This window comes from Acipenser ruthenus, chromosome 2 (genome assembly GCF_902713425.1).
Source record: "Acipenser ruthenus chromosome 2, fAciRut3.2 maternal haplotype, whole genome shotgun sequence".
Lineage (NCBI taxonomy): Eukaryota > Metazoa > Chordata > Actinopteri > Acipenseriformes > Acipenseridae > Acipenser > Acipenser ruthenus.
Genome location: NC_081190.1, coordinates 96,323,801 through 96,347,106, shown reverse-complemented (window position 1 = coordinate 96,347,106; position 23,306 = coordinate 96,323,801). Strand labels below are relative to the sequence as shown.

The following is a 23,306-nucleotide window of genomic DNA, read 5'->3' as shown; positions in this document are numbered from 1 at the left end:
TGACTCTGTAGCTAAACACAAAGGAGTGTCTCTATTGGCCCCCTGAGAGATTCATGACTGGACAAGCAGTTCTCAGGCACCTCATCTGGCAAAGGGTTTAGATTTACCTCACCCCGGACGGATGCATTTTTAAAGCTGCGGTATAACGAGTTAAATAAAAATAAAAAAAGATATAGCCTTTAACAAATCATCCAATTAAGGGTCAAGAGAAATGTGTCTTATGAGAACAATATTCAAACGTCAAGGAGCATGCTCAGATCCGGGAAGACATGCAAGAGATGGAAATTAAAGTTTAAATCATGAGATAAGGCAAGCATAATGCAAACGTTTGTTGTGGCTTCCTTTCATTGTTATTAGATGTTCTGTGGCTCCTCATGTTCCAGCTGTCCCTGGCACTCTGCAATAACTCAGATAAAGACGTCAACATGTGTTAAAACCTTGGAGGCTCTGATAAAGCGACATGATACAAGGCCTTCACAGCCAGATCACATTTTCACAACTTCACTGTATAGTTAATATTAATATGGCTCAGTGAAGGGGGGACTCTTTTTTATTTTAATTTTTGTCATCATTTTCTCCCAATTTGGAATAGACAATTATTTTTAGGCTCAGCTCACCACTACCACCCCCGCGCTGACTTGGGAGCGGTGAAGACGAACACACACTGTCCTCCAAAGCGTGTGCCGTCAGCCGACCGCTTCTTTTACACACTGCAGGCCCACCATGCAACCACCTCAGAACTACAGCGTCGGAGGACAACGCAGCTCTGTGATGCTACAGACAAGTCTACAAGCGCCCAGCCAGGCCACAGGGGTTGCTGGTGTGCGGTGAGCCGAGGACACCCTGGCCGACCTATGCCCTCCCCCCTTGGGCGGCACTCGGCCAATTGTGCACCGCCCCTTGGGAGCTCCTGTCCACGGTCAGCAGTGGAATAGCTTGGACTCAAACCAGTGACGTCCAGGATAGGGCGCATCCTGCACTCCACGCGGAATGCCTTTATCGGATGCGCCACTCGGGAGCCCCATGGGAGACTTTAAACTTAATTCCTTATGAATAGGGATGTGACGATGCTCATATTTTCCGAGTAATTACCTTTTAAGAAGTATTTGTCAGCAAGCATTGAATAAATCTATTCATTACTGTGTTGATCTCAAAACAGGAAAAGCTGACCTTCCTCCCATCACCTTTACAACTGCGTACGAAAGAAGCTGTAAACTCCTAATGAAAATAAAAAGTTTAAAATAAAGACAAATATCGCTTCAAATATAAATTACTTTTAGTTAGTTTGATCACAACAGGTTCTATATAAAAAAACAGTCAGATTGTTTTTGATTGTGTGTACAAGGCAAAACGAGCCATGGCTTTTTTTTGTGTTGAGTAATGTGGCAATGTGCCCCGTCCCTGTGTGCATTTGTATGTTGCGTGCGTGTGTTAATGTTGGTGTATAGATTGGTACACGGGATATAAACGGGTCTGTGTTTCACGTGTATTTAAAGTGTAGATTTGTATTTAGGCACGAGGAGAGCACAAATCACTTCACGTGCTGGTTAAATGTAATATGTGAGCACGGGGTTGCACAGAATTAATTCACGTGCTGGGATTCAAGTGAATAATTAATTAGTAATTGAATCCCAGCACAACAGTATAAATAGGCACATTTTTAGTCACTCGTGGTTAGGTGTTCGGTGAGTGGAGAACGAGTGTGGAGAAGGAGAAATTAAATAATAAGAAAGAACGTAAATATAAAAGTGAATAACTGTCTCACTCACCGTGTTTCGTTTGTCTGTCTGTGCACTGTCTGTTTACTGTGTAGTCCGTTTTGTTTGTCTTTTTATTTTGGCGTGTAGTGCCGTGTCCCGTGTTTTTGTGTTTAAAACCTTTTATTTTCTGTTTATTAAATGCTGAGCGCGATCACGCGCCCAGCTTATACCAAACCACATCTTTCTGTTTATTTATTTCCTGCATCTGGTCTGACGCCACCCACTCCGGCCGTCTTTGTGACAGTAATTAACATGTTTTATTCCATTTAATTAATACCTAACAACTTCAAATTTCTTAAAGGTAATTACTCGGAAAATAAAGTATCGACATACCAATACTTATTAATTACCAATTAATCTAAAATTACACTAAATTACACTAAATTACAGCAATCTGTCGTGTATTTGCCCATCACATAGCCGTTTATCCACCATGATCAAGCTCTTCAGCAACATCGTTGTGCTTACAATTGAAAGGTTGTTTTTTTTTGGTTTTTTTTTGTAAACCTATGCATTTTGCTACTGTGTAAATTACCAGACACTAATGTAAGTGTATACAGCACTGTGGCAGGGCAGGAGCCCTGCGCATAAAGAGGATTTTTTGTATAAATGTATATTGCAAATCGTGTGTATTTATTGTAATTAATTAATGAAGCACCTGACGCTCCTGGGAGAGCCTGCCCGTCGTGTGTGATTGCCAGGTGTGGAATCTAATAAGCAGGTAGGTGTGTTCCAGCGGGGCGTCAGGAATAAAAATATTCAGCTGGGCTAATGAAGCTGACATGTGTGGGCATGGGTGTGGGTGTGGGTCAGGGACGGACTGGGACTAAAAAACAGCCCTGGACTTTGACCAAGACCGGCCCACCACAACCGGCCCGCGGATACTCCACCGTCCCCACCCCACCGACGCACGTTCACACACCAGCTCCTAATACCACCACCTAGCTGCATCACAGCTGTTGTTGTACACTAATGCAGTACTATTTTCAGTGTGCTACAGAACACACACACTCTGTACACTGTTATAAGTTCTACAGAACACATAATGAATTGTCATAATTGCCTCTATGAGCAGACATCTGACTGCCACTGAGCAGATTTTCAATATCTGCTTTGGAGGCCCTTAAAACATACACCTCAGCACTACTTCTGTGCATGTTGCTCTTCTCATGCTCTTCTACTCTTTGGTGAATATGTTTCCAATCTGTCATTCCACTCATGAAAATACTGCTATCGGTGGGCTTGGCAAATGCCATACAAACTGAACAGTATAAAGAATGGCTTTCTTCACTGTATGACAGCCACTTTCGATTGGTGCCATATTTAAAACAGAAAACCTTCTGCACCTCAGGGTTTTTTGATTTCTGTTGAGGGTGGAAACTAAAAAACACATTTAGGTAATCTGACTTGGGTCTTTTGAAATAATCAAAAGTTGGGCTGGCATCCTGGCTCTCCCTGACTCTCTCTTCCACTGCAGCTGAACTGGGCCTATCATCAACCTCAACCTGGATATGAATTAATGAATAAACTAATTAATTATAAAGGCCCAATATTTTGACAAAATACAAAAACACAGCAGCAGCCCCACCATTTGATCAAATGAATGAATGAATAATAATAATAAACCTTTATTTGTATAGCATGAATGGGGCTGGAGAAAAGTAGCTTAGCACTAAAATTCAGTTGTAATTCATAGTTGTTTTAGCTACAGATTATAAATATAGCAACATAGTGGAAACAATAGCTTATAGTGAGGCTGAATCATCATGAATTTAATTAATAAAAGGCGGCTGTGCTGTGTCAAGGACTGACTAATGTAAATAGTAGGGCGTCAAACGAACATTAACCTGTTGAATGTAATGTAAAAATGCAGATTTCCGCCTAAATAGACCCCAAAGTAATTATTTATCATGAGAGGGCCATACACAATAACTAGTAATGCTGCACACTCCAAGAAAGATTAAAATCTCACCTTTCTGGTAAAAATAGTTATAAATTACTGAGGTGTTCTCACTTTTGAGGACACAAGCTCAAGTACATAGTAAAAATATGATGAAAATATGAAATATCATATATGGTGTAGTTCCTATTCAACAAAAGTTGAGGAATAGGGCTTGAAATGACTGATATGGCTGGCATGTACATTAATCAACAAACTGTCTGGCTGGAATCATGTTACTGGTACAGTTAGTTAGCCTAGTTAGCTAGCACAATATTGATGTTGTGTTATCTGTCTCCCTCCCTGCCCTGGCTCCTCATTGCCTACCGCTTCGGATGCAGCCGCTGCACTGACTTTGCTTGTGCTAGACTCTCAATCGTCGTCGGCTATGCTGTCGCTGTCTTCTTCTTCTGCTACTACTCTAGTTTGAACCAGGGCTGTGGCATCCTCCTCGGCATGGACTACTACATGCACGTTGTTGGCATTGGCACTACTAGCAGCACTACTACCAAATAAGTCGGTTAACTTCCTACATTTGGCTGCATCTGACTCAAGGGACTTTACTTTTTTCTCCCTTAACTTTTCAGCCCCACCTTTGCGTTTTTTACTGTGTTGCTTTTCCATGATGTTTTCCAAAATTGAAGCGGACTTCCCTTGATAGCTAGCTACATCAGCATCTCGTGGCTATGTCACTGTCAGTGTGTGTGTGTGTGTGAGGGAAGGGGGCGGGGTTAAGGGCTGCAGCCACTGCACAGAGGGAGGAATGGACCAAAGGGCTGGGGCCGGGGGGGGAGAAATGGACCAGTGGGCTGGCCCTATATATATATATATATATATATATATATATATATATATATACAATATATATATATATATATATATATATATATATATATATATATATATATATATATATTGTATCGGGCCTGCGGCTCACCGGCCCACAGGGAATTCTCCCGGTGCTCCAGATGGCCAGTACGCTACTGGTGTGGGTGGGTGTGGGTGTGGGTGTTGGCGGGGGCAGGGGCAGGTTTAGGTTTAGGTTTATAATGCTTGCTGGGTCAAAAAAGTCTCCACAAGGAAGGAAAATGTGACAAAACCTACCTTATGAGGACACCGGCCCAGAGAGAACAGGCTCTGTGGTCACTGTGAGACAGGAGAGGTCGAGACAGAGATGCACTTTCTCCTGCACTGTGAGAAATACAACCAAACAAAGGAAGTATTATTTAATGAAATAGTTAATGCCCATCCACTTTCTCCAAACATGGCAGACCCAGAAAAAACTGTCTGTACTCCTGGGGGAGGGACACACAGCCCCCCTGGCTGCCCAATATGTAGCCTCCTGCCACAACCAAAGGGACACACAGTGACACTCTGCATGAGGAGCACAACTTGAGAGGAGAGGAAATGTATTACTTGTAGCCACTTGTGGCGGAGTGTCCCGCCCCTATATATTTATTTATTATTATTTGTATTTTTGTTTGCAGCACAGATCAAAGCGCTGCGTATTTGTTGTTGTTTTTATATTTTAAAAACCTTGTGAGGATGCGTGGCTGATCAGCTACTGATTATTTAACTAGCTGACAGTCACGCATCCTTACTAAACTCATGCAGACTGTGGCTGAGGGGTAATAAGATAATTAACAGCTAGTTAACCCCTCTGCCAGAGTATAAGAACCTGCAGCTGTCCGTGCTGCGGGGTTGAGTGTACAGAGGAGAGTACGGGGAGCGGAGAGAGCGAGGAGAAAAAAAACTAGATTTAAAAACGACTGCTAAACAGTATTTGTTTATTCGTTTGGCCCTTGTGCCTTTTTGTTTTGTTGATTGTTTAAATCTTTTGTTTTGTTTATTTGTTTAATAAATCAGCTGAACGCCGTTGCGTTCAGTTTCACCTGCCCATCCACTGTTTTGGTTCAATTACTTCCTGGTCCGTGACGTCACCACACCTCACCACTGCAAGCCATCATGCCACACCACTGTATTATTTATTTTGTATATATATATATATATATATATATATATATATATATATATATATATCATTGTTTATTTTCCTTGATTATTATTTATTTATTTTATCATTAACAGTACTATCTTCCTATCAATTGTATCACTTTTTTTTATTAACTGTACTTTATAAATCAGTTTGTTTATATGTATTTATGATGCTTTATATACATGTATATATTGTATAATTGCTTTGGCAACACTTGCTATTGTAAGTCATGCCAATAAAGAACCATTGAATTGAATTGAATTGAGAGAGAGAGAGAGAGAGAGAGAGAGAGAGAGAGAGAGAGAGAGAGAGAGAGAGAGAGAGAGAGAGCGTTTATTATTGAACAGAGAACATTAGTTCAGAGATTGTAAATCCAACTAAAGTTTTCGTACACTGTTGTAGGTACTCCGTGCGCTGCCATTGCTGGTAGTGTCACGTGAGCTGTTCAGTGTGTTGATATGTAAATAAATCCTGTTCGCCTGTGGGGCGTATCAACTTCAACCTCCATCTCAGTCGGCTGCCTATCACTCAGCAGCAAATGCACGAACCCACACGGCAGATGGCTACCAAGTCACAAGCATTAATACCCTGTATCTATCTAAACAAAGGATTTTGGGGAGCTTCCTAATAAAAACTGAGTCTCAAAACAATAATTGTGTGAATATAGTAATGGTATTTAAAACAGGATTAATATTTAATTTATCCGCCACGTGTACTATTGTCAGTGTTAGTCAATCTCCTTAGTTTTACTGACTAACCACATTCTAAACGGTCAAATAATTCTACACGTTTCACCTTTACAAAAAAATATTCCCCAGTCATTATTACAAAATCCTGAATTATTTTTGTCAAGCTGAAGAATAAATTCCTTTACTGAGTATACATGATAACAGGACAACATTTATTGTTTACATATATTTATACACTACCCCAACTGGGACCTTGGAATCCCGTGATGTTCCCACCTAATTTCTGACAGCATATGTTAATTTACTGCGCTAAAATTAGGCAGGACCTTGAGGTCCTGCCAGGACTGAAAGGGTTAAATACTGATTTTCAAGATTTTTCTAACACTGCCTCTTTATTCAGATAATGTACCATATAAAGTGCGCCATCTTGTGGACTCAGGTCACACAGACATCATTGTTTTTCCTTCAAAATTTTGATTGCTGTGGCTAAATCAGCTTTTCACAGAAAACTGGTTACTCAACATTTCCGTTCACAGAAACAAGCATTCCAGTTGTTGTTAGTTGATCTTTTTTAAATAAATAATGTGCAGCAGGGGTTCTTCAAAAACTCATTTCCTGAAATTCCATTCAACAACTGGGTATTAAAATTAAAAGTAGAAAAAAGGGAGATCACGGTGCAATGGAAACCCCTATTGAACACAGAACTCATACGAATGATGTCAAATCTGCGACACACTCTATTAGTGCAAAAAAAGAAAATAAAGAAACATACAAATAAGGAAATGTGGGGTACTGATAGACTAGTATCAGTGTGGGAAGGGCATTTGAACCCTTCATTCTAAAAGGACCATTCCAAAAACTAAAGCATTTTGTTTTGTTTTGTTTTAAGAAGACAGTCATAAATACCTTATGGCTAACCAGGGCCGTTCTCTTATGATAGTCTGTGTGAACGAGATTGTAGGACATTCAAGTTTGCAAGCATTGACTCTAACAGCTGAGCCTGAGGACCAGCACCCCAAGCCTAGCAAAAGGAAACTCTTATATTTAGACTGCAGAGCTTGGTTTGGATAGGTATCATACAATTATAGCGATATTGAAGAAAGCATGTAAAAATGACATACGGTAACTTTCAGGTTCTATTGCAACCCTGCAAGCCCTTGACCCCTCCTTCTAGCAATGATGCCCAATCTCTTTTAGTAATGCGATTTAATATATTATTATTATTTATTTCTTAGCAGACGCCCTTAGCTAGGGCGACTTACAATTGTTAGAAGATATCACATTATTTTTTACATACAATATATAGAGATGACTTTATTTTTTATTTTGAAAACCACTGAAACATAGAAAACAATGGCCATCTTCAAGTGTACACAGGTGAAAAAGAAATGCAAAGCTTACACATGTGGCCTCCACGACCTATTCTGTACTTAACTGTACAGGTCACTATGCAAACTACGCCATCTATAGTTTAACGAGGACTAGAACCTCACATAACTTTATCTATCTTGCAGCACTATTTGGGTACCCCACATAGAGCCCCTCTCAAATAAATGAAAAGACAAAAGAATGGAAACTGGTTGTGCTCTTTTCAACAAAATCTTTATTATAAACAACACTAAAATCAACAATTGCTGCAGTGCAATAAAACAAACACAATCCTAACCATATATATTGCACAAAAGAATAATTGTTTATTTATTGTCCCTAGTGACACCTAGAGGAGAGATAGAGAAACGTCCATCCAATTAATAAATATTTGGCTGCTCCACCCACCAAAGCCCAGAAGGGCAGTCAAACACCACCTGTGATAAAATAAACAAAAAGAAATCACACGTGAATTATTAAAGTAAATATATTAAAAGTGTAACTACAATCAAAAATCACCACACCAAACGTAATAGTGCACAATTCAAAAAGAAAACACAACCCAGCACCCAACTTGACTAAGCGTTCAATGCTCTGTAGAGCAGAGCAGCCACAATGGCGACGCTCTCCCTCGCAGCTCCTATAGACACACACACTAAAAGCTAGCTAAACGCCACACGGTACTATAAAAACTGTAAAGACAAATAAAAACGTGCATATACACAAACTAAAACAAAGGGGACAATAATGACAAAAACAATGTGCAAGATATAAACACAGGGAAAGAAAACTACCAGAAACAGTGGCTGGAGGCGTTCCACAACAAACAAAAGAAACCTGGTTACGCAACACCACCACAACAAATCTAACACAGCAATTACATTTAAAACACAGTTTACATTACCTCGGGAGAGTCCGGAATACTGACGTCCAAAAGTATATCGCCCTACAATATACCAATAATGATTTCCATTACACGAGAGTAGATGTTCAAACTTCATGCTGATTTGAACTCGGCTCTCGCCAAGATAAGCACCAACTAAGACGTAGCTTTACAGTAAACTAATGTGATCCATATGTGTCTCCATCCATTTACGTTTTCTTCCATATGATGATGTAGATATCCTTCTGTCTGGTGTTAATGGCTGAAGTGTAATGCTGGCTCCAGGGATCAGCTTATTTTGCCTCCCTGGCGCATCAGCACACACAACGGCTGCGATGCTGGCTCCGGGGATCAACCACAGTGCGGCCTCCCCAGCGCATTAGCATGACATCCATCTGGATTGAGCTAAGTAGGGTACATCTCTGCAGTCTTCAAGTGGGCACCTTCCATCCTCAGTGTTTCGTCGACTAGCCCACGACACCTCAAGAGGGCTCGACGGTGATTCTGGCGTCCCAGCATCACCCCCCTCTGTCCCCCACTCAACCTCGCCCAGCTTACTTACCTGTACATCAGCGTTTCTTTCTTTCTATTGTGCTTGAGATCCCCAGCCAGAATCTTTCCGTCTCAACCACAGCCAGTTGCTGCTCCTCTCTGCTGCTTCAGATAAGTTCTTCACTGTGCGACGCAACTCTTGGCCACTGAATCCGACGTCTCTGAGAAACCAGGTTGTAGAGTGTGCCACAAATCCTCGACAACCCACTTCCACTGGGTAAACCCGGACTCTCCATATGTGCCTTAATGTTGCAGCTGATGAACACAAAGGACATGAGGGATCCTCTCCTACCCAGAGGTTTAGGTTCTGTGGTGATGGGAGAACATCATATGTTGACCTGATGAGGAAACTGATCCTACTCTGTTCCATTGACCATAGGTCTTGCCAGCCAATCTTGCGTTGTTCCACACTTTCCCATCTCATCCATTCTCCCTGCTTGGCCTGGGAAATGGCCTTTATACACCTCATCCTCTCCTCCTGCTTTTGCTCCTCATTGACTACCAGCTTCCTCCTTTGAGCTGGGGCTGCCTTGTGCCATGTAGGAGGAGCTGAACTGAGACCAAGACCCCCTCTTCCATGCTGAACTTGCCCCATGATATCACCAATTCGAAGGGCAGCCTTTGCATCTTCCACAGCTTTCTTTGCCGTCCACTTTCTTCCAGTTTTCAACACAGGTGCTGCCTCCCTTACGCATTTGTCGCGTGACTACTAATGTCATTTCCAGTCTGACCTTGGCGCACTTAAACTCCTCGGTTAGAGCGGAGACTGGTAGCTACAGTATTCCTTTACCATAAAGTCCCACTCTGCTCAGAACACCAAAAGAGTACTGCACGTTAAGATTAAGAGGGAGCAAAACAATAGTGCAACCGGCTTACCTCGTCACAGGGGGAACCACGGGAACACAGGAACACCAAAACACAGCTACACATCGACTACCTGGCGCTCTTGCACCCTTATGGTTCCCACGGTCCCACCTGTTACACACAGAATATATTGTTGCAACCCTATTGACTGATCAGGAAGACTGGAGATCAACGTGTAACCCCCAGTCCTGCTGCCTGACCAGTAGAGGTTGCCGAGGATTATAAAAGTGCTAAAAGTGAACTATACCTAGCAAACGCCTGTGCGGAGATCCCTGTGGGGCCCTGGTCAAGTTTAGCAGCTTGGTAGAAGCAGAGTTTGAATTTTTTAATTTTTAAAATGCAGTGTCTTCTTTCCACCAACAGATGGTGCTAAAACAACGTTCCTTAATGTAGACTACCACAACTATGAGCCTTAATGATCCAACAATCACATATCATTGCCCGGACCAGTCGCAAAGGATCACATATACATTTAGGAAAAAAAAACCGACAGTTTATTATTTATTCAAAAAATAGTTTAGTAAACATTAGTGTTTTGGACCTTTTTTATGGGCACCACCAAATATTTCAATTTACAGTGAATAAAATAAAATGTAACTTTCTAATTGCAATAATAAGAACAACAAAACACCAGAGGCCTACGATAACCAGCAGACATGTTGTATTTTTCTGCATTTGCATAAGGTTTTCAATTACAAAATGAAACATTTATCGACTTCCTTACATGTATTAAAACACTGCCTTTATATTATTGTCGACGACGAGAAACAATAACCTACCTTGAAATATCTATTAGTGTAAGAATACATTCGGTATCTGGAAAATAACATTACATTTATATTTATATTGAGAAAACAAAAACGAAGGTATAATGTTACAGCATTCTGTAGGGGTACTATAATGTGATTATATGTGTCCTCCTGTATTATGTAAAAAGACTCAGCGGTTGGTACATTCTGGCACATTACGTCATCATTCCTTGTTTTTACTGCAGCTGTCAGAGCACAGTCAATGTGCTTTGCAAGAAAGGTTTGCCACTGTCTGTCAAAAGTAATGGATGACTGTGCCTCCCAATGTGTATATCTACTTTTAAAAATCTGTCAAAAACGTCCTTGAGCATTTTCAAACACCCCATTCCCACAGCTGGCTTTATTTGTTTACTGTTCTGCTGCGTTTCTTCATTTCACTTGCAGCATGATTGGCTGAAACTCCAAACCGCCTACCTCTTTAACAACCAATCCACACTCACATTTTCACCGTGTGACACCCAGTGTTTTCCAAAGTTAAAAACATAATCTGTTTGCGTTCCAGAAGGTGTCTTTAAAAAATGTGCACGGGCCCTTTAATATTTGTGTAAAAAAAAAAATAAATAAAATAAATAAAAATAAAGAAGATAAGTTTTTTTTTTTTTTTTATTGTTTTTAGAAACACAGCATAAAGCTTTAACGTAACATTCTACACAAGTACTTTTTTAAATATAAAGACAAGTTTTTGATTTGTGCTGGTGCCAGTTTTAAAGACGGAAAGAGGAAGGTGAGATGTTTTTTTAAAATTTACTGTAAATAATTGTGGACAGAAACAATGCATAATATCTGAAAAGCGCAATTTTAGACAATTGTGCAAATGATTCACGTTGGGAAATTAACATTTTATTTTATTTTTTGCAGGAGTGAAAAAGCAAGAATTTGAAACATAACAATCACAGAATAGGAAATGGCGACAGAAGTGGAAGCATGGACCGCAGTGCCACAACGGGACGGTGAGGTTTATATTTTGTTCAAAATGTAAATGTGTATATAATATATATGTATATGCCAAAGCCTATTTACTCATTTGCATGTAATATTTCATTTTACTGCACACAATGCAATTTGCTTAACGCTGTTTATAGGGCGTAAATTGTGCAGACCGTACCATGTGCTGTTATCGTACAAGTTTGCGACATGCAGCTGTGTATTTAAATTAATGGTGAATTAAATTATATTGTAAGTCGTGGTTATATTTTTGCATTTGCATGTATAGTAAGTGCTGTACCAAAGCATTTCTATGGGCGATGCACTTAGTAATTTTTAAAAAAAATTTAAGACTTTAACACAGTTTTGTTTACATATTTGTATGTGCAATTTGCTTTTTATACAGTGTAAATAATAATAATAATAATAATAATAATAATAATTCAATATTGCACTGAAGGCAGCAGAGGGTTATTTTGAAAAAAAAAAAAAGTTTAATTGCTGGAAGACGTTTATAGTTCAAACTTGTTTTATATAGTTCGAAAATGTTTTGTATGTTCTCTCACTGCTGAATTCTTTAAGGAGCCTCCACATTTTCTGTTTTTATTTTGAATCGCCACTAGGCCAGATTTCCATTAGCTCGAAAAAAGATTGCCAGAAAGTTCCATAATGATAAGAAATGCCAACGCTAGAAAACACTGACTGTTTTAGTGTTTCACGCCATAATCGCAGTGTGTCATTTTCGATCGATTATGCTTTGAATTATTACAGTACATTACAACACAATTGCCACATATTTTTATTGCCATTTTTTATTTGTTCTTTTGTGTCAAGGACCACGCCCCCTTGGTTTGATCTGTCAATGGGTTGCAGGGCTGCAGTAATAACTGTACACAAAGGATGGCTTTTACAATACAAACACTGTAGTATGTGGCGATTTTGATACAAACAAACACAACGGATATTAAAATACATTTTACTATTGTCTGCTCCTTTGTGTCGAGTGTCGTATCATAAACAAAACGCCACTCACCTTTATGTAAAGGAAGCCTAGTGTGTGTGTGTGTCGTTTTCCTGTCCCGGCCATAGTGCACCATGCTGACCGTATTTCACATGTTGAAGTGATTTGTGGCATACTGTATAGGCATGTGATTATTTTTAGTTTTGGGTGTTTTTACAAAATGATTCCTGTTTTGATATTTTTACAGATCTCTTGCTACCTACCTGCCTGTAAAACCATTAAATAAGATAAAAAAAAAATAAATACATAAAAGGAATGGATGCAGGATTAGCATAGACTGTTTTTCTAAAGTTCCATAGAAAATAGTCTTTGGTAGAAGTCTTTAGTCAGTAGATAAGCACACACCCAGCCACAGCACACAAAAACACACCGAAGCACACATGCAGCGTACACACCCTCTCACTGCCACTGCAGGCCCTGCCATACCAGAAAATAATGAACTTGATAATGGAGCTTACACATTGTTAGGCTCCATGGCCAGCATGTGGTTACAGTCAGACAATTTCATGAGGTGACCATGTTTAGTAAGGACGTTAGTCTCTTTAATTTCCTAAATGTTTAAACATTAGTATTAAAAGAAAAAAAAAAGGTTTGGGAATTTTTGGAACCAATCAAAATTGAGAAGCCCTCCTCACTCCAGTGCTGTAACATTTTGTATGATAACTGGCTGCACACCTTTAATTGAGGCTATGTGAACAAGATTAATGTGTATATGGAAAATACTTTCCTTACTTACACTGCATGCATGCCACTTTATAAACATTACAGCTGACCCCTATTTGATACCCATGTCTTTGACACTTGAAAATTGTTTAAACTCTAAACTTATCAAACTTTTTTCTTTGTGGACCACCAGACTTTTTTTTTTTTTTTTATCAGCGGACCACACAATAAACAGTGTAACGGACTGAAAAAATATCACTGTAATACTAAGAATAACCGTAGAATTACCTTTCTTTGTTGTAATGTGATGGGTGGGCCTGTGTCTGTGAGCAAAGTTATTTTGAAATTGGAGTTTTAAAGAATGGTTCTAGTTTATTTTTCTTTAACACAAATTTACATAGATCGGGAAAAAACAGAGTGCTTTATTTTTAAATTGATAATTACAGCAGAAAATGATTTATGCAAATTAATAATCTGTGAAGTTACACCCATGAGGTACCAGCACAGTCTGAGCTACAAATCTCCAGCTAAAATCTTTATTTATAAAACAGAATGTTTGGATGCTGCATGCTGATTGGCTGTTGAGGATTTTTTACCCTGCAGTTAATAGTACAATGCATGGCGAAACATATTTTTGCTGAAGCACAGTTCAAATAAATATACACGTTGTTGTGAGAGGTCTTTTAAATTTTTAAAAAATGAGTGACATTCCTTTCATCACATTTGATCTTTTCAGAGGCATGACAGTAGAATGGCTAGAATGACAAGAACCAAATCTCTGTTGGGGGTGGGGATGCAAGAGACAGAAAGATTTAACAAGTAAACAACTTAATGAAATTGAAGAAAATAAAAATTCTTGGGCAGCAGGTGTTTTTATTGATTTGATGAAACATAAAGAAATGGTAATCGACTTGAAAACAGTGTAAACTGTAAAATGTAAACAATCTGTTAATTCTATAGAATCTTGTTTGAGTGATTCATTTTTCTCCAAAGCGGACGGATATATAATAATATATATACATATTTTTTTAAAAAATAAAAATATATATTTTTTTATTGTATGTGTTTTATAAGCAGGATAACACTGCAGGGCTGTCCTTGTCGTGTGTTATCCCTTACTTTACAAGCTGCTGTGTTGTGGACATGAGCGCAATACACGAAAACTCCAGTAAAGAATACATTTTAGACACTCAAAGTATACATGACAGAGAATTTAGACCTTTTTTTTCTCCATGTAGCATTTTCTTCCTGCTTTTGTAGCTCAGTTTTTAAGGTCTCAAATTTTGGGTTTGCAATGGGATCTGTAAACTATGCTGCCGCTTCCTTTCTGTAATTATATAACTTTTCCATGGACCACCTGAAGAGAGCCGGTGGATCACAGATTAACCACTGCTCTAAACTATACAGCCTTGATGTTTAAGTAAAATAAAGACTGTAAAGTCCTGTATTGTTGTGGTTCAAGCACGGGACTAACCACTAGGGAATTTCAGGCCCTGACTCACTCACTGTGTGCCCTTTAGCTTGGTGTCTGTGTCGCATTGGGCTATTGTGGATGGGGTGACACTAACATGAACACAGAGGAAGTTGGCAAGTCTTGACAGATGCCAGTAGCCATGGTACGGAGATACCCGTCCTTGAAAGCTGGCACAAATTAGGCAAGTAATGTAAAGTAGACTTTAAAAATATAATCTGACCCACAAACATACATTTATTATGCATGGAACTCCCTGTTCACAAAATATCTTTAAGCCCAGCAAATATATTTCTGCATTGAAGACTGACAGGTAGTCCATCCATCCATCTGTTAATTTGATTTAAAATAATTAAATAAATATTGAATTTGCACCACCTGTAATTTAAGAGCCCTAGCTGTATAGCATGCCTCACTTAAGCGCAATCAACTTTCTGGCCATACTGTATTCAGATAAGGGCAGTCAATGTGTGTCTTTGAGTACACAGCACCCGTAGGCCTGGGAAGAGAAGTCATTTCAACTTGCCTGTGTAAATTCTTCACTCTGTCATGGCACACCACTTTGCATTGCAAATGGATTATACACACTGTTTTTGATTAGACAGCCTTTTACCTAGCCTCCAGGCAGTGAGATGGGCATGCATAATTTACCAACACCCCAGGGTGACGTGTTGGGTCACTGTGCTGTCAGAGGTGCTTTTGTACGAGTTGCATAACCTGTTACTGATAGCTTTTGAATTGCAGCATCAGCGTGCAAGCCATACTGGCGGACGATATTGTGGAAAACATTGTATACTTCCACTAAACTCTTTCAGGTTTTATTGGACTCACTGACTTCACCCAGTGCAGTGTACAGTATTAACCAGGGGTTACATACAGGAAGATAATAAATAAAAGGGTTTAACAATATCTAGAACATTTTCGGGACTAAATCTGGATTAAAAAACAACAAAAATTTAACAATCTGAATGATAGTCGGAAAACCTTAGCCATTTCTATAAAAAAAAGGTGTGCGAATGGGTTAACTTAACTTGTATTATGTAAGTGTTTTTAAGCAAACAAGTGGAATAACTAATTAAATAATTTTAACGTGCCATTTCACAGTTACAGTACATGCATTTTGTTAAACAGCTGACCTAGCAAAAAATACAACCTCCACATCTGTGGTTAAATCTATGACAGAACATTTCCTCTGTACTTTTATACAGTGAACTGCTGCTGCAGTATTCGTGATTAATTGTCTGGTTTCATTCCTCTGTTAATTGGATAATGTGGGGGTTGAAGGGCAGATTTGATTGCTTGCGCAACATAAGAGGTGTAATTGCTGTAATTACACTGGCACAGGTAGAAAACAACAGAAAATAAGATTGTGATAAAGGTATTGTCAGGTGAACAATAACTGGCATGCAGTATCTTTGACTCTGAATCGCTGTGTGATTGAAATATCATTAGCATACTTGCATGATGCTATTGTTACAACAGAAAACATGTTGCTGTTAATACACAAAATGATTATCTGAAATGTAGGGTTAAAAGAGACTGTCTTCTTAAAGTGCCTGTGCAATGCTCTCTCTTCATCCTGCCTGCCACCTCCAGGGTTCATTGTAAGTTTGTGGATGATGCTGCATGAGCAGTACTGCAGAGATATGTATTCCATACCTCAGTGAGCAGTGAGAAGCTTTGTGTTTGTTGACTTGCATAAGTAGTTATTGTGACATAAGAACTGTTGTGACAACTGCTGAACTAAAGGTGTGTCAAGAGAATATAAGAACTCATCCGGTTCTGATAGATGAGTCCACAAGCTTGTGTCGTTGGCTCTTAACAGACCCAAAGGACCCAACAACAACTTTGCTTGCTAGCCCAATCGATACACTGTCCTTTTTTAAAAAAGGCTTTAAAGTCAAAATAACTCTTAAAATAAACTTTCCATGGCATATTTTTTCACTATGTACTGTTGGTCTCAAATATGTTTGAATCAAATCTATGTTTTGTACCTTATGTGGATTCCTGCCTCCTGTTCATGGTCTATGTAGATAATAACATGACCGGAATATAAATCTTGACGTGTTCTGAGTAGTGATACTGGTAGACATGCTCCAGGGTGTTCTATTTAAAGCAGCCACACCTGCGTCCCAGCTGTTCCTCAAGGAGTGGTAAAGGCAGGATAACCATGGATTTATACAGCAGTTATTTATTTTTTCACCCAGACGATAAAAAATGGCGTAGCAAACTGTTTTCATCCAATTTTATGTAGGTCCACGTTATGACATCCTATACCTCTACTAAAAGTCAGACTGTGGCAGCTGCAATGTTAAGATGTAAATCTGTGACAGGCTTTTTTTTCTGCATTCAACCCTCAATGTTCCTATTTCATTGCAAGGTTAACAAAGTCTTCAAACCAAATATGAAGAAGGGCTTCATTACTGAATGCCAAATGTGTGTTTTATTGCTGTAATTATGAAGAATGTAGCCTATACAATACATAGGTATTGTTTTTTATTTGTAATAATTTTATAATAAACTGTCATCATTTGGTTGATTTAAATCCAATTGGTGCTTCTTCTCACTGTTGTGGCTTTTATCTTGCAACAAGAGGAGCTGTTCTGTGAAGAAGCTTTCTAAACATCACTATTCATTCTTGGAAAATGCTTTTATCATAGGGAGTGAACACAACACAGCCAGAATGAACCATGGCTGACCCTGTACTTTGTACTGTATAATCTAAATAAATCAGATTGATTGTATGCTGCTGACACGTCTTTGTTGGGTGCAGGTGTTAACAGCTACATAGCACTGTATTTGCCCAGGTTGTGGCTGCACAGGGTTGGAGTCCACCTCGGTTGAAGCGTGCTGTGTGTTATCAGATAACTGCTTCTATTCTCTATCTGCTGGGCTACACTGCCTGTACTGTAAATCTATTTCAGCAATATTGTAAGCCTTTCAGAGATGGAAATGGTTTTGAATTTGAGATGTATGCAAGCTCCACCACTCTTACCCATTGAGGAACAATCTCCCTCAGAATCAGTACCTAAAGGAGAGATCATTACATCTAGCTGTTTCTAAAACCACGTCCAGCCCTCTTTGAAATGTGCATGATTTCAGCCAGAGGGGATAGTTGTATTTTCCCTCCTTGAACTAATGGTTTCCAACATTAAGTTAAATCTACTGAATCTGACCCTGAAAGTGCAACCTGTTATGTGTAGGAAATAGCTGATGGCTCTTAACTAATTTATTCATGTGCAGTCAGTACATCCTGGTGACCTTTAAAACTCAGAAGTGTAAAGCACCCCACTGGTCTCAGTAGCGCTCTTATAATCTCATCCTCCAGTGCACTAGAGTGTCCCCATGCAACACTATGCTGGACAAGGGAGTTTTCACACTCTTGATATATTGAAAACAATTACTAAACTTCCAGAGTAGTAAATTCCCTTTTAAAAGTAAATTATTCACATTAATGGAGAAGTTGCAGAACTTTGATTTGAACAAACAAAAAAAACAAACACACAAGTCTGAAGTGAAAACTTTGTTGGCTTTCATTACTTTAAATTAAATGTGTACAAAGTTGTGTTCTGTTGTAATGGTATGCTAATTTGTAACAAAATGAATAGTTTCTCTTGAAATTAAAGTGAAACACACAGTTTTGGCACCAAAAAGAGAAGTGAGGTAGGACCAGAAAGAGAAGCGAGGTAAGAAAGTTTTAGAAATAATAGAAAGCAAAACAGTCAGTTATTGTAAAATTACAGTCAGTGTTTCTTTGTTCAGAAGTGATGATCTGAGCACAGTAACAAATTGGGAATGAAGGTTGTTCATAAGACTGAAATGCCCGTAATTCTGAAACTTGAATTTTTACTGTGCAGGGGTATTGTAATCGCAGAAGATCAGCGCATTCAATTTGAGGATAAGAAATAAGAAAACTGCAGTTAACCTGCTAGAGCCGTGTTGCATTGGTAAAATGTGTGTTATTTAAAGTAGGCAGGAGCCCTGTTTCTGGTTTCAGGTGGTGTGTTTGGTTATCAGTTTGTACATGTGGTGCTTGTAACTGTATTTGTAATGTGTGTGTGTGTGTGTGTGTGTGTGTGTGTGTGTGTGTGTGTTTGCAGGTGCGTTCCTTGTGGGAGCCCCGGAGGAGGAGGAGGAGTTTGTGGACGATGACATGCTGGCGGAGGGGGAGGTGAACGGGAACTGGACCCCCCAGGAGAAGGCTCTGCACGAGGCCCGGCTCAAAGCCAAGGCCAAGCGGAGACTGCGTAGGACCTCGTCCCGGGATTCCACCCGGGAGTCCTTTTCCGAGACAGGAGGGGAGCCTGGCACTGACCCCAACAGCCCCAAGGGCAAGATTAGCATCAGCGACCGCAAGTCCAGGATGGGCAAGGGCCGAGGGCTGCCCAAGAAAGGTAAACAACCAAGCCAAAATATGCAAGCTAAAATTGTACCTTGTACCATAAAACAGGATCAACGGTCATAAGCAGTTTGTTCTGTATGAGTATATGCTACATTAACCCCTTGTTGGGCTGAAAAAAAACTGTGCAGACGATCTGGGAATGTGGGTGTGAGAGAGGGACAGCTACAACACCAATCAGAGCCACTATTTTCAAAGTGAACAGCCTATCCATCAAGCTGTGTAAAAGTCTGGTAGGTTTGCAAAGGGCTTGACTGTCTCTATTCAGAGTTTACTGCAGTTTAATGACGGAATGCTGTAGTTACATAGCTAAGACAATCAATGGTGGCTACCCAAAGACCACTAGGGGAATCGAACATAGCTAATGGAGGCTGCAAAGGGGTTAAAGCTCACACACCCAAAGCAACTGTCAGAATGGTTCTTGGATCAATCACATGTTTAGTTGAAGCAGTACAATACCAAATTATTTCAAAACATGCCATACATTTGAAAAACACTAAATATTGAGGGCCGTGAGTTAGGATTTGGATCCTGTATAGTAAGTACATGCAAAATTTGCTGTGGAGGTGTTTAATACTGTGTTCATTTTGCATATATCTAGAGAATTGTGTATCCAATTCAGTTGGAATTTGTTTTCGGACATGAGCATTTTTATCTGGGGATATAAAGACATGCTTGTCAGTCAGTCATGTGCATGGTTCACACTTTTATGTTTTGGCAGTTTTATAGTTGATAAAACTTGTTGCTGAGGGCCGGGGGGATACACTGGATTGGTGAGGATGTTGGTCACGTGATGTTTTTCTTGATACTCATAACTGTGGTTTTGTATTTCCAGCAGTGGCGGGGGATGTGTATGTTAGTAAGATGCATGCTCTTGTTGTGTGTTGCAGGGGGGGCAGGTGGAAAAGGCGTGTGGGGGGCAGCTGGGATGGTTTATGATTACGAGGAACCAGATGCCAGGGATCCGAACTATGATGAATCCTCACAGGTATGGGGTCTCACATTGATGTGTATGTAAAATGTGAACTATGATGAATCCTCACAGGTGTGGGGTCTCACACTGATTCAGTGCTCGAAGTAGGCTTTTTATTTTAGGCGCCAGCAGGCTCCTATTCTTTTCTTTATGGTCGCCAGAAAAAGAAAATGGTTGCCTATAACTGCATTGAAATGTATTAAATATAAATAAAAACTATTGTTCAAAATAATATAATATTAATGTATACATTTTTAACTTAACAATAATGTGCATCGGGGTGGCACGGTGGTGCATGGTTAGCGCTGCTGCATCACAGCTCCAGGGTCCTGGGTTCGATTCCGGCCTCGGGTCTGTCTGTGTGGAGTTCTCCCCGTGTTCGCATGGGTTTTGTCCAGGTACTCCGGTTTCCTCCCACAGTCCAAAGACATGCTGGCTAGGTGGATTGGCCTCTCCAAATTGCCCCTTAGTTACCCTGCAATGGACTGGCGTCCCATCCAGGGTGTAGTCCCACCTTGTGCCCTGTGTCTGTCGGGTTAGGCTCCGGCTCACCGCGATCCTCTATAGGATTAAGCGGTTACATCAATAAGCAGATACATAAATGTACTCATTTATTATTATTATTATTATTATTATTATTATTATTATTATTATTATTAATAAGGCTGGGATTTTGTCACGGATGTTGTTTTTTTTAATGCCTGTGACTTGCAATATATGTGGTTTTTGTTGACGTGTCTGGTTTTTCATTGAAGTGAAAGCATTCAACTTTACCAACACGACTAGTGTAAAATGTACGATAGCAGGCGCTCCATAGACAGGAAACCTCGCAATGTACAACATGCTGTATCAGAAATAATATGTAAATAAAAAACGAACAAAAAAAAACTTCTACGATGACAGAAGAAAAAAAATGAACTGTTTTCAAAAGGTATGCAAAATCAGCATTTTTTAAATTTATTTTTATTTTATTATCTTTTGTTTTATTTGTGCTGTCCTGTAATGCCGGGATGACAACATGGCGAAAGTAAAACAAACTCTTCTGATTGTACAGTAGTTATTGGCTGTGAAGCTAACCTATTTACATAATTAAATACCTGCACATTAAGTGATCAGTTTGCCGCTTCCATTTAGACTGATGTAGTGAAAATCGTAATAAAAATGTTTAGATGCATTTTCCTGGTTTTCTTTTTTTTTATGTGTCTAAAGATTACAGATACAGTAACATAACGATCTGTATGGACAGATGCGCCTATGACATAAGCACTAAAAAGCCGTATTATGTTTAACATGAGTCCAAAGGTATTTTTAATAATAATAAAAATAAAAAAAATACAAATTGTTATTAAATATTGAGAGGTACATATGTTACAAAAAAATAAAAATCCAGCACATAGTGGTTGCCTGTAGGTGATTAAAATAATATTTACAGTCTCCAAAAGAAAAAATGGTCGCCATGGTGACTAAAATGGTCGCTACTTCGAGCACTGTTGATGTGTATGTAAAATGTGAACTATGATGAATCCTCACAGGTATGAGGTCTCACATTGATATACAGCAAGTCTAAGTTAAGCCATAACTCAAGCCCATACGACTAGTTTCACAGACTAATCTTGGACTATTCCATGTTAATTTACGTAAAGTAATCCGAGATTAGAGCTAATCAGGGTCTGTGAAACCAGCAATACGGTTCTAGCCCCTGAAAGATTTCAATTAAGTATGTGTGTGTAATATATATAATATATATTAATTATATGAGCACTAGCGGCACACAACAAACTAATGAGAGCTGTGTTTTGACTGTTTGTACTGAGTTGCCATAGTGACTTGGTTACTAACCTGACCAATGTAAGATTACATTCAGAATGCGACTTACACTAGCATTGCCTCCTCTTGTTATAACTTAAATTCCCTTAAATAATAATTGTATGCCCTTAGAATGTGCTTAACATCATGTATTACTGTTTCTGAACTGATATTTTACATGTTTACTAAAATAATTATCGATGCACCCTCTAGTGTTCCTTTTTTATACTGGCCTCATTACACAATTTCATAAAGGCTTGTCTAATGAGTTAATTTGTGTTTTTCTGTTAAAGGGTGACACAGTTTATGCGACTGTGGTCCCTGAACTGGATGAAGAACAGCTGGAGAAGACGGTGAACCCCATTGTGCAGGAGTACTTCCAACACGGAGACACCAAGGAAGTTCAGGCAAGTGCTTCCTTGCAAAAGAAACGCAACTATATATATATTACAGGAGATAGTTCCAGGTTTATTATTTAAACCAAAAATGATAACAAAACAAAACTCCCCTTTGCACAGAAATGCGATATAAGGGAAATGTTAACTAAATTAAACAGCCAGAGGTCTTTCCGACTATCTCCTTCTTTAGGCCCTCCTTTCCTTTCCTCATGCCAGGTTTTCTGGTTCTGTAAAGAAAAGATTCCACCTCTGCTGGTATTGTGGTTATTTCCCTTTTTTGTGCGAGTCCTACGCGTTCCCATGGACCAACCCCGAGTGTTGCAACCAGAGCCCTTTTATGTGACTTGGAACGCCACCCAATCAGCGATTGACATTTAAATTGCCTGCTGATTCTGGAGTTTTCCAGCACATTCTGCTATTGCTGCCCCCAACAAAGATGGCGACCGCTCTTTTGGGACTTCGCCCAAAAGCCGGAACTTCCGCGTCACGCCCGCTCTGTTGAAAGGCTTGAGGTTGGCTCACAGCCCCCTGGTGGATGGGAGGTCGAATTTTAGCATAAGATTGCTTTACCTCGTCACATATTATTTGTTTATTTAGCAGACGCCTTTATCCTCAGCTGCAGAGTCACTTACAACTACGTCTCACCCGAAAGACGGAGCACAAGGAGGTTAAGTGACTTGCTCAGGGTCACATAATGAGTCCGTGGCTGAGGTGGGATTTGAACCGGGGACCTCCTGGTTACAAGCCCTTTTCTTTAACCACTGGACCACACAGCCTCCCCCCCTTAGAGT

The 23,306-nt window shown here is 39.6% G+C and overlaps 1 protein-coding gene across 1 annotated transcript in view; it reads left to right on the top strand.

Annotated features, from left to right (window-relative positions):
• Positions 1-11,337: 11,337 nt before the first annotated feature.
• Positions 11,338-23,306, top strand: part of LOC117409327 (programmed cell death protein 4-like) — a 35,436-nt gene continuing 23,467 nt past the window's right edge. Inside the window, exons 1-5 of the mRNA XM_034015197.3 lie at positions 11,338-11,584; positions 11,719-11,810; positions 19,040-19,333; positions 20,229-20,326; positions 22,411-22,524. Of these exons, the coding sequence (XP_033871088.1) occupies positions 11,765-11,810; positions 19,040-19,333; positions 20,229-20,326; positions 22,411-22,524 (552 nt within the window). The 5' untranslated portion in view covers positions 11,338-11,584; positions 11,719-11,764. The remainder of the gene's footprint in view (positions 11,585-11,718; positions 11,811-19,039; positions 19,334-20,228; positions 20,327-22,410; positions 22,525-23,306) is intronic.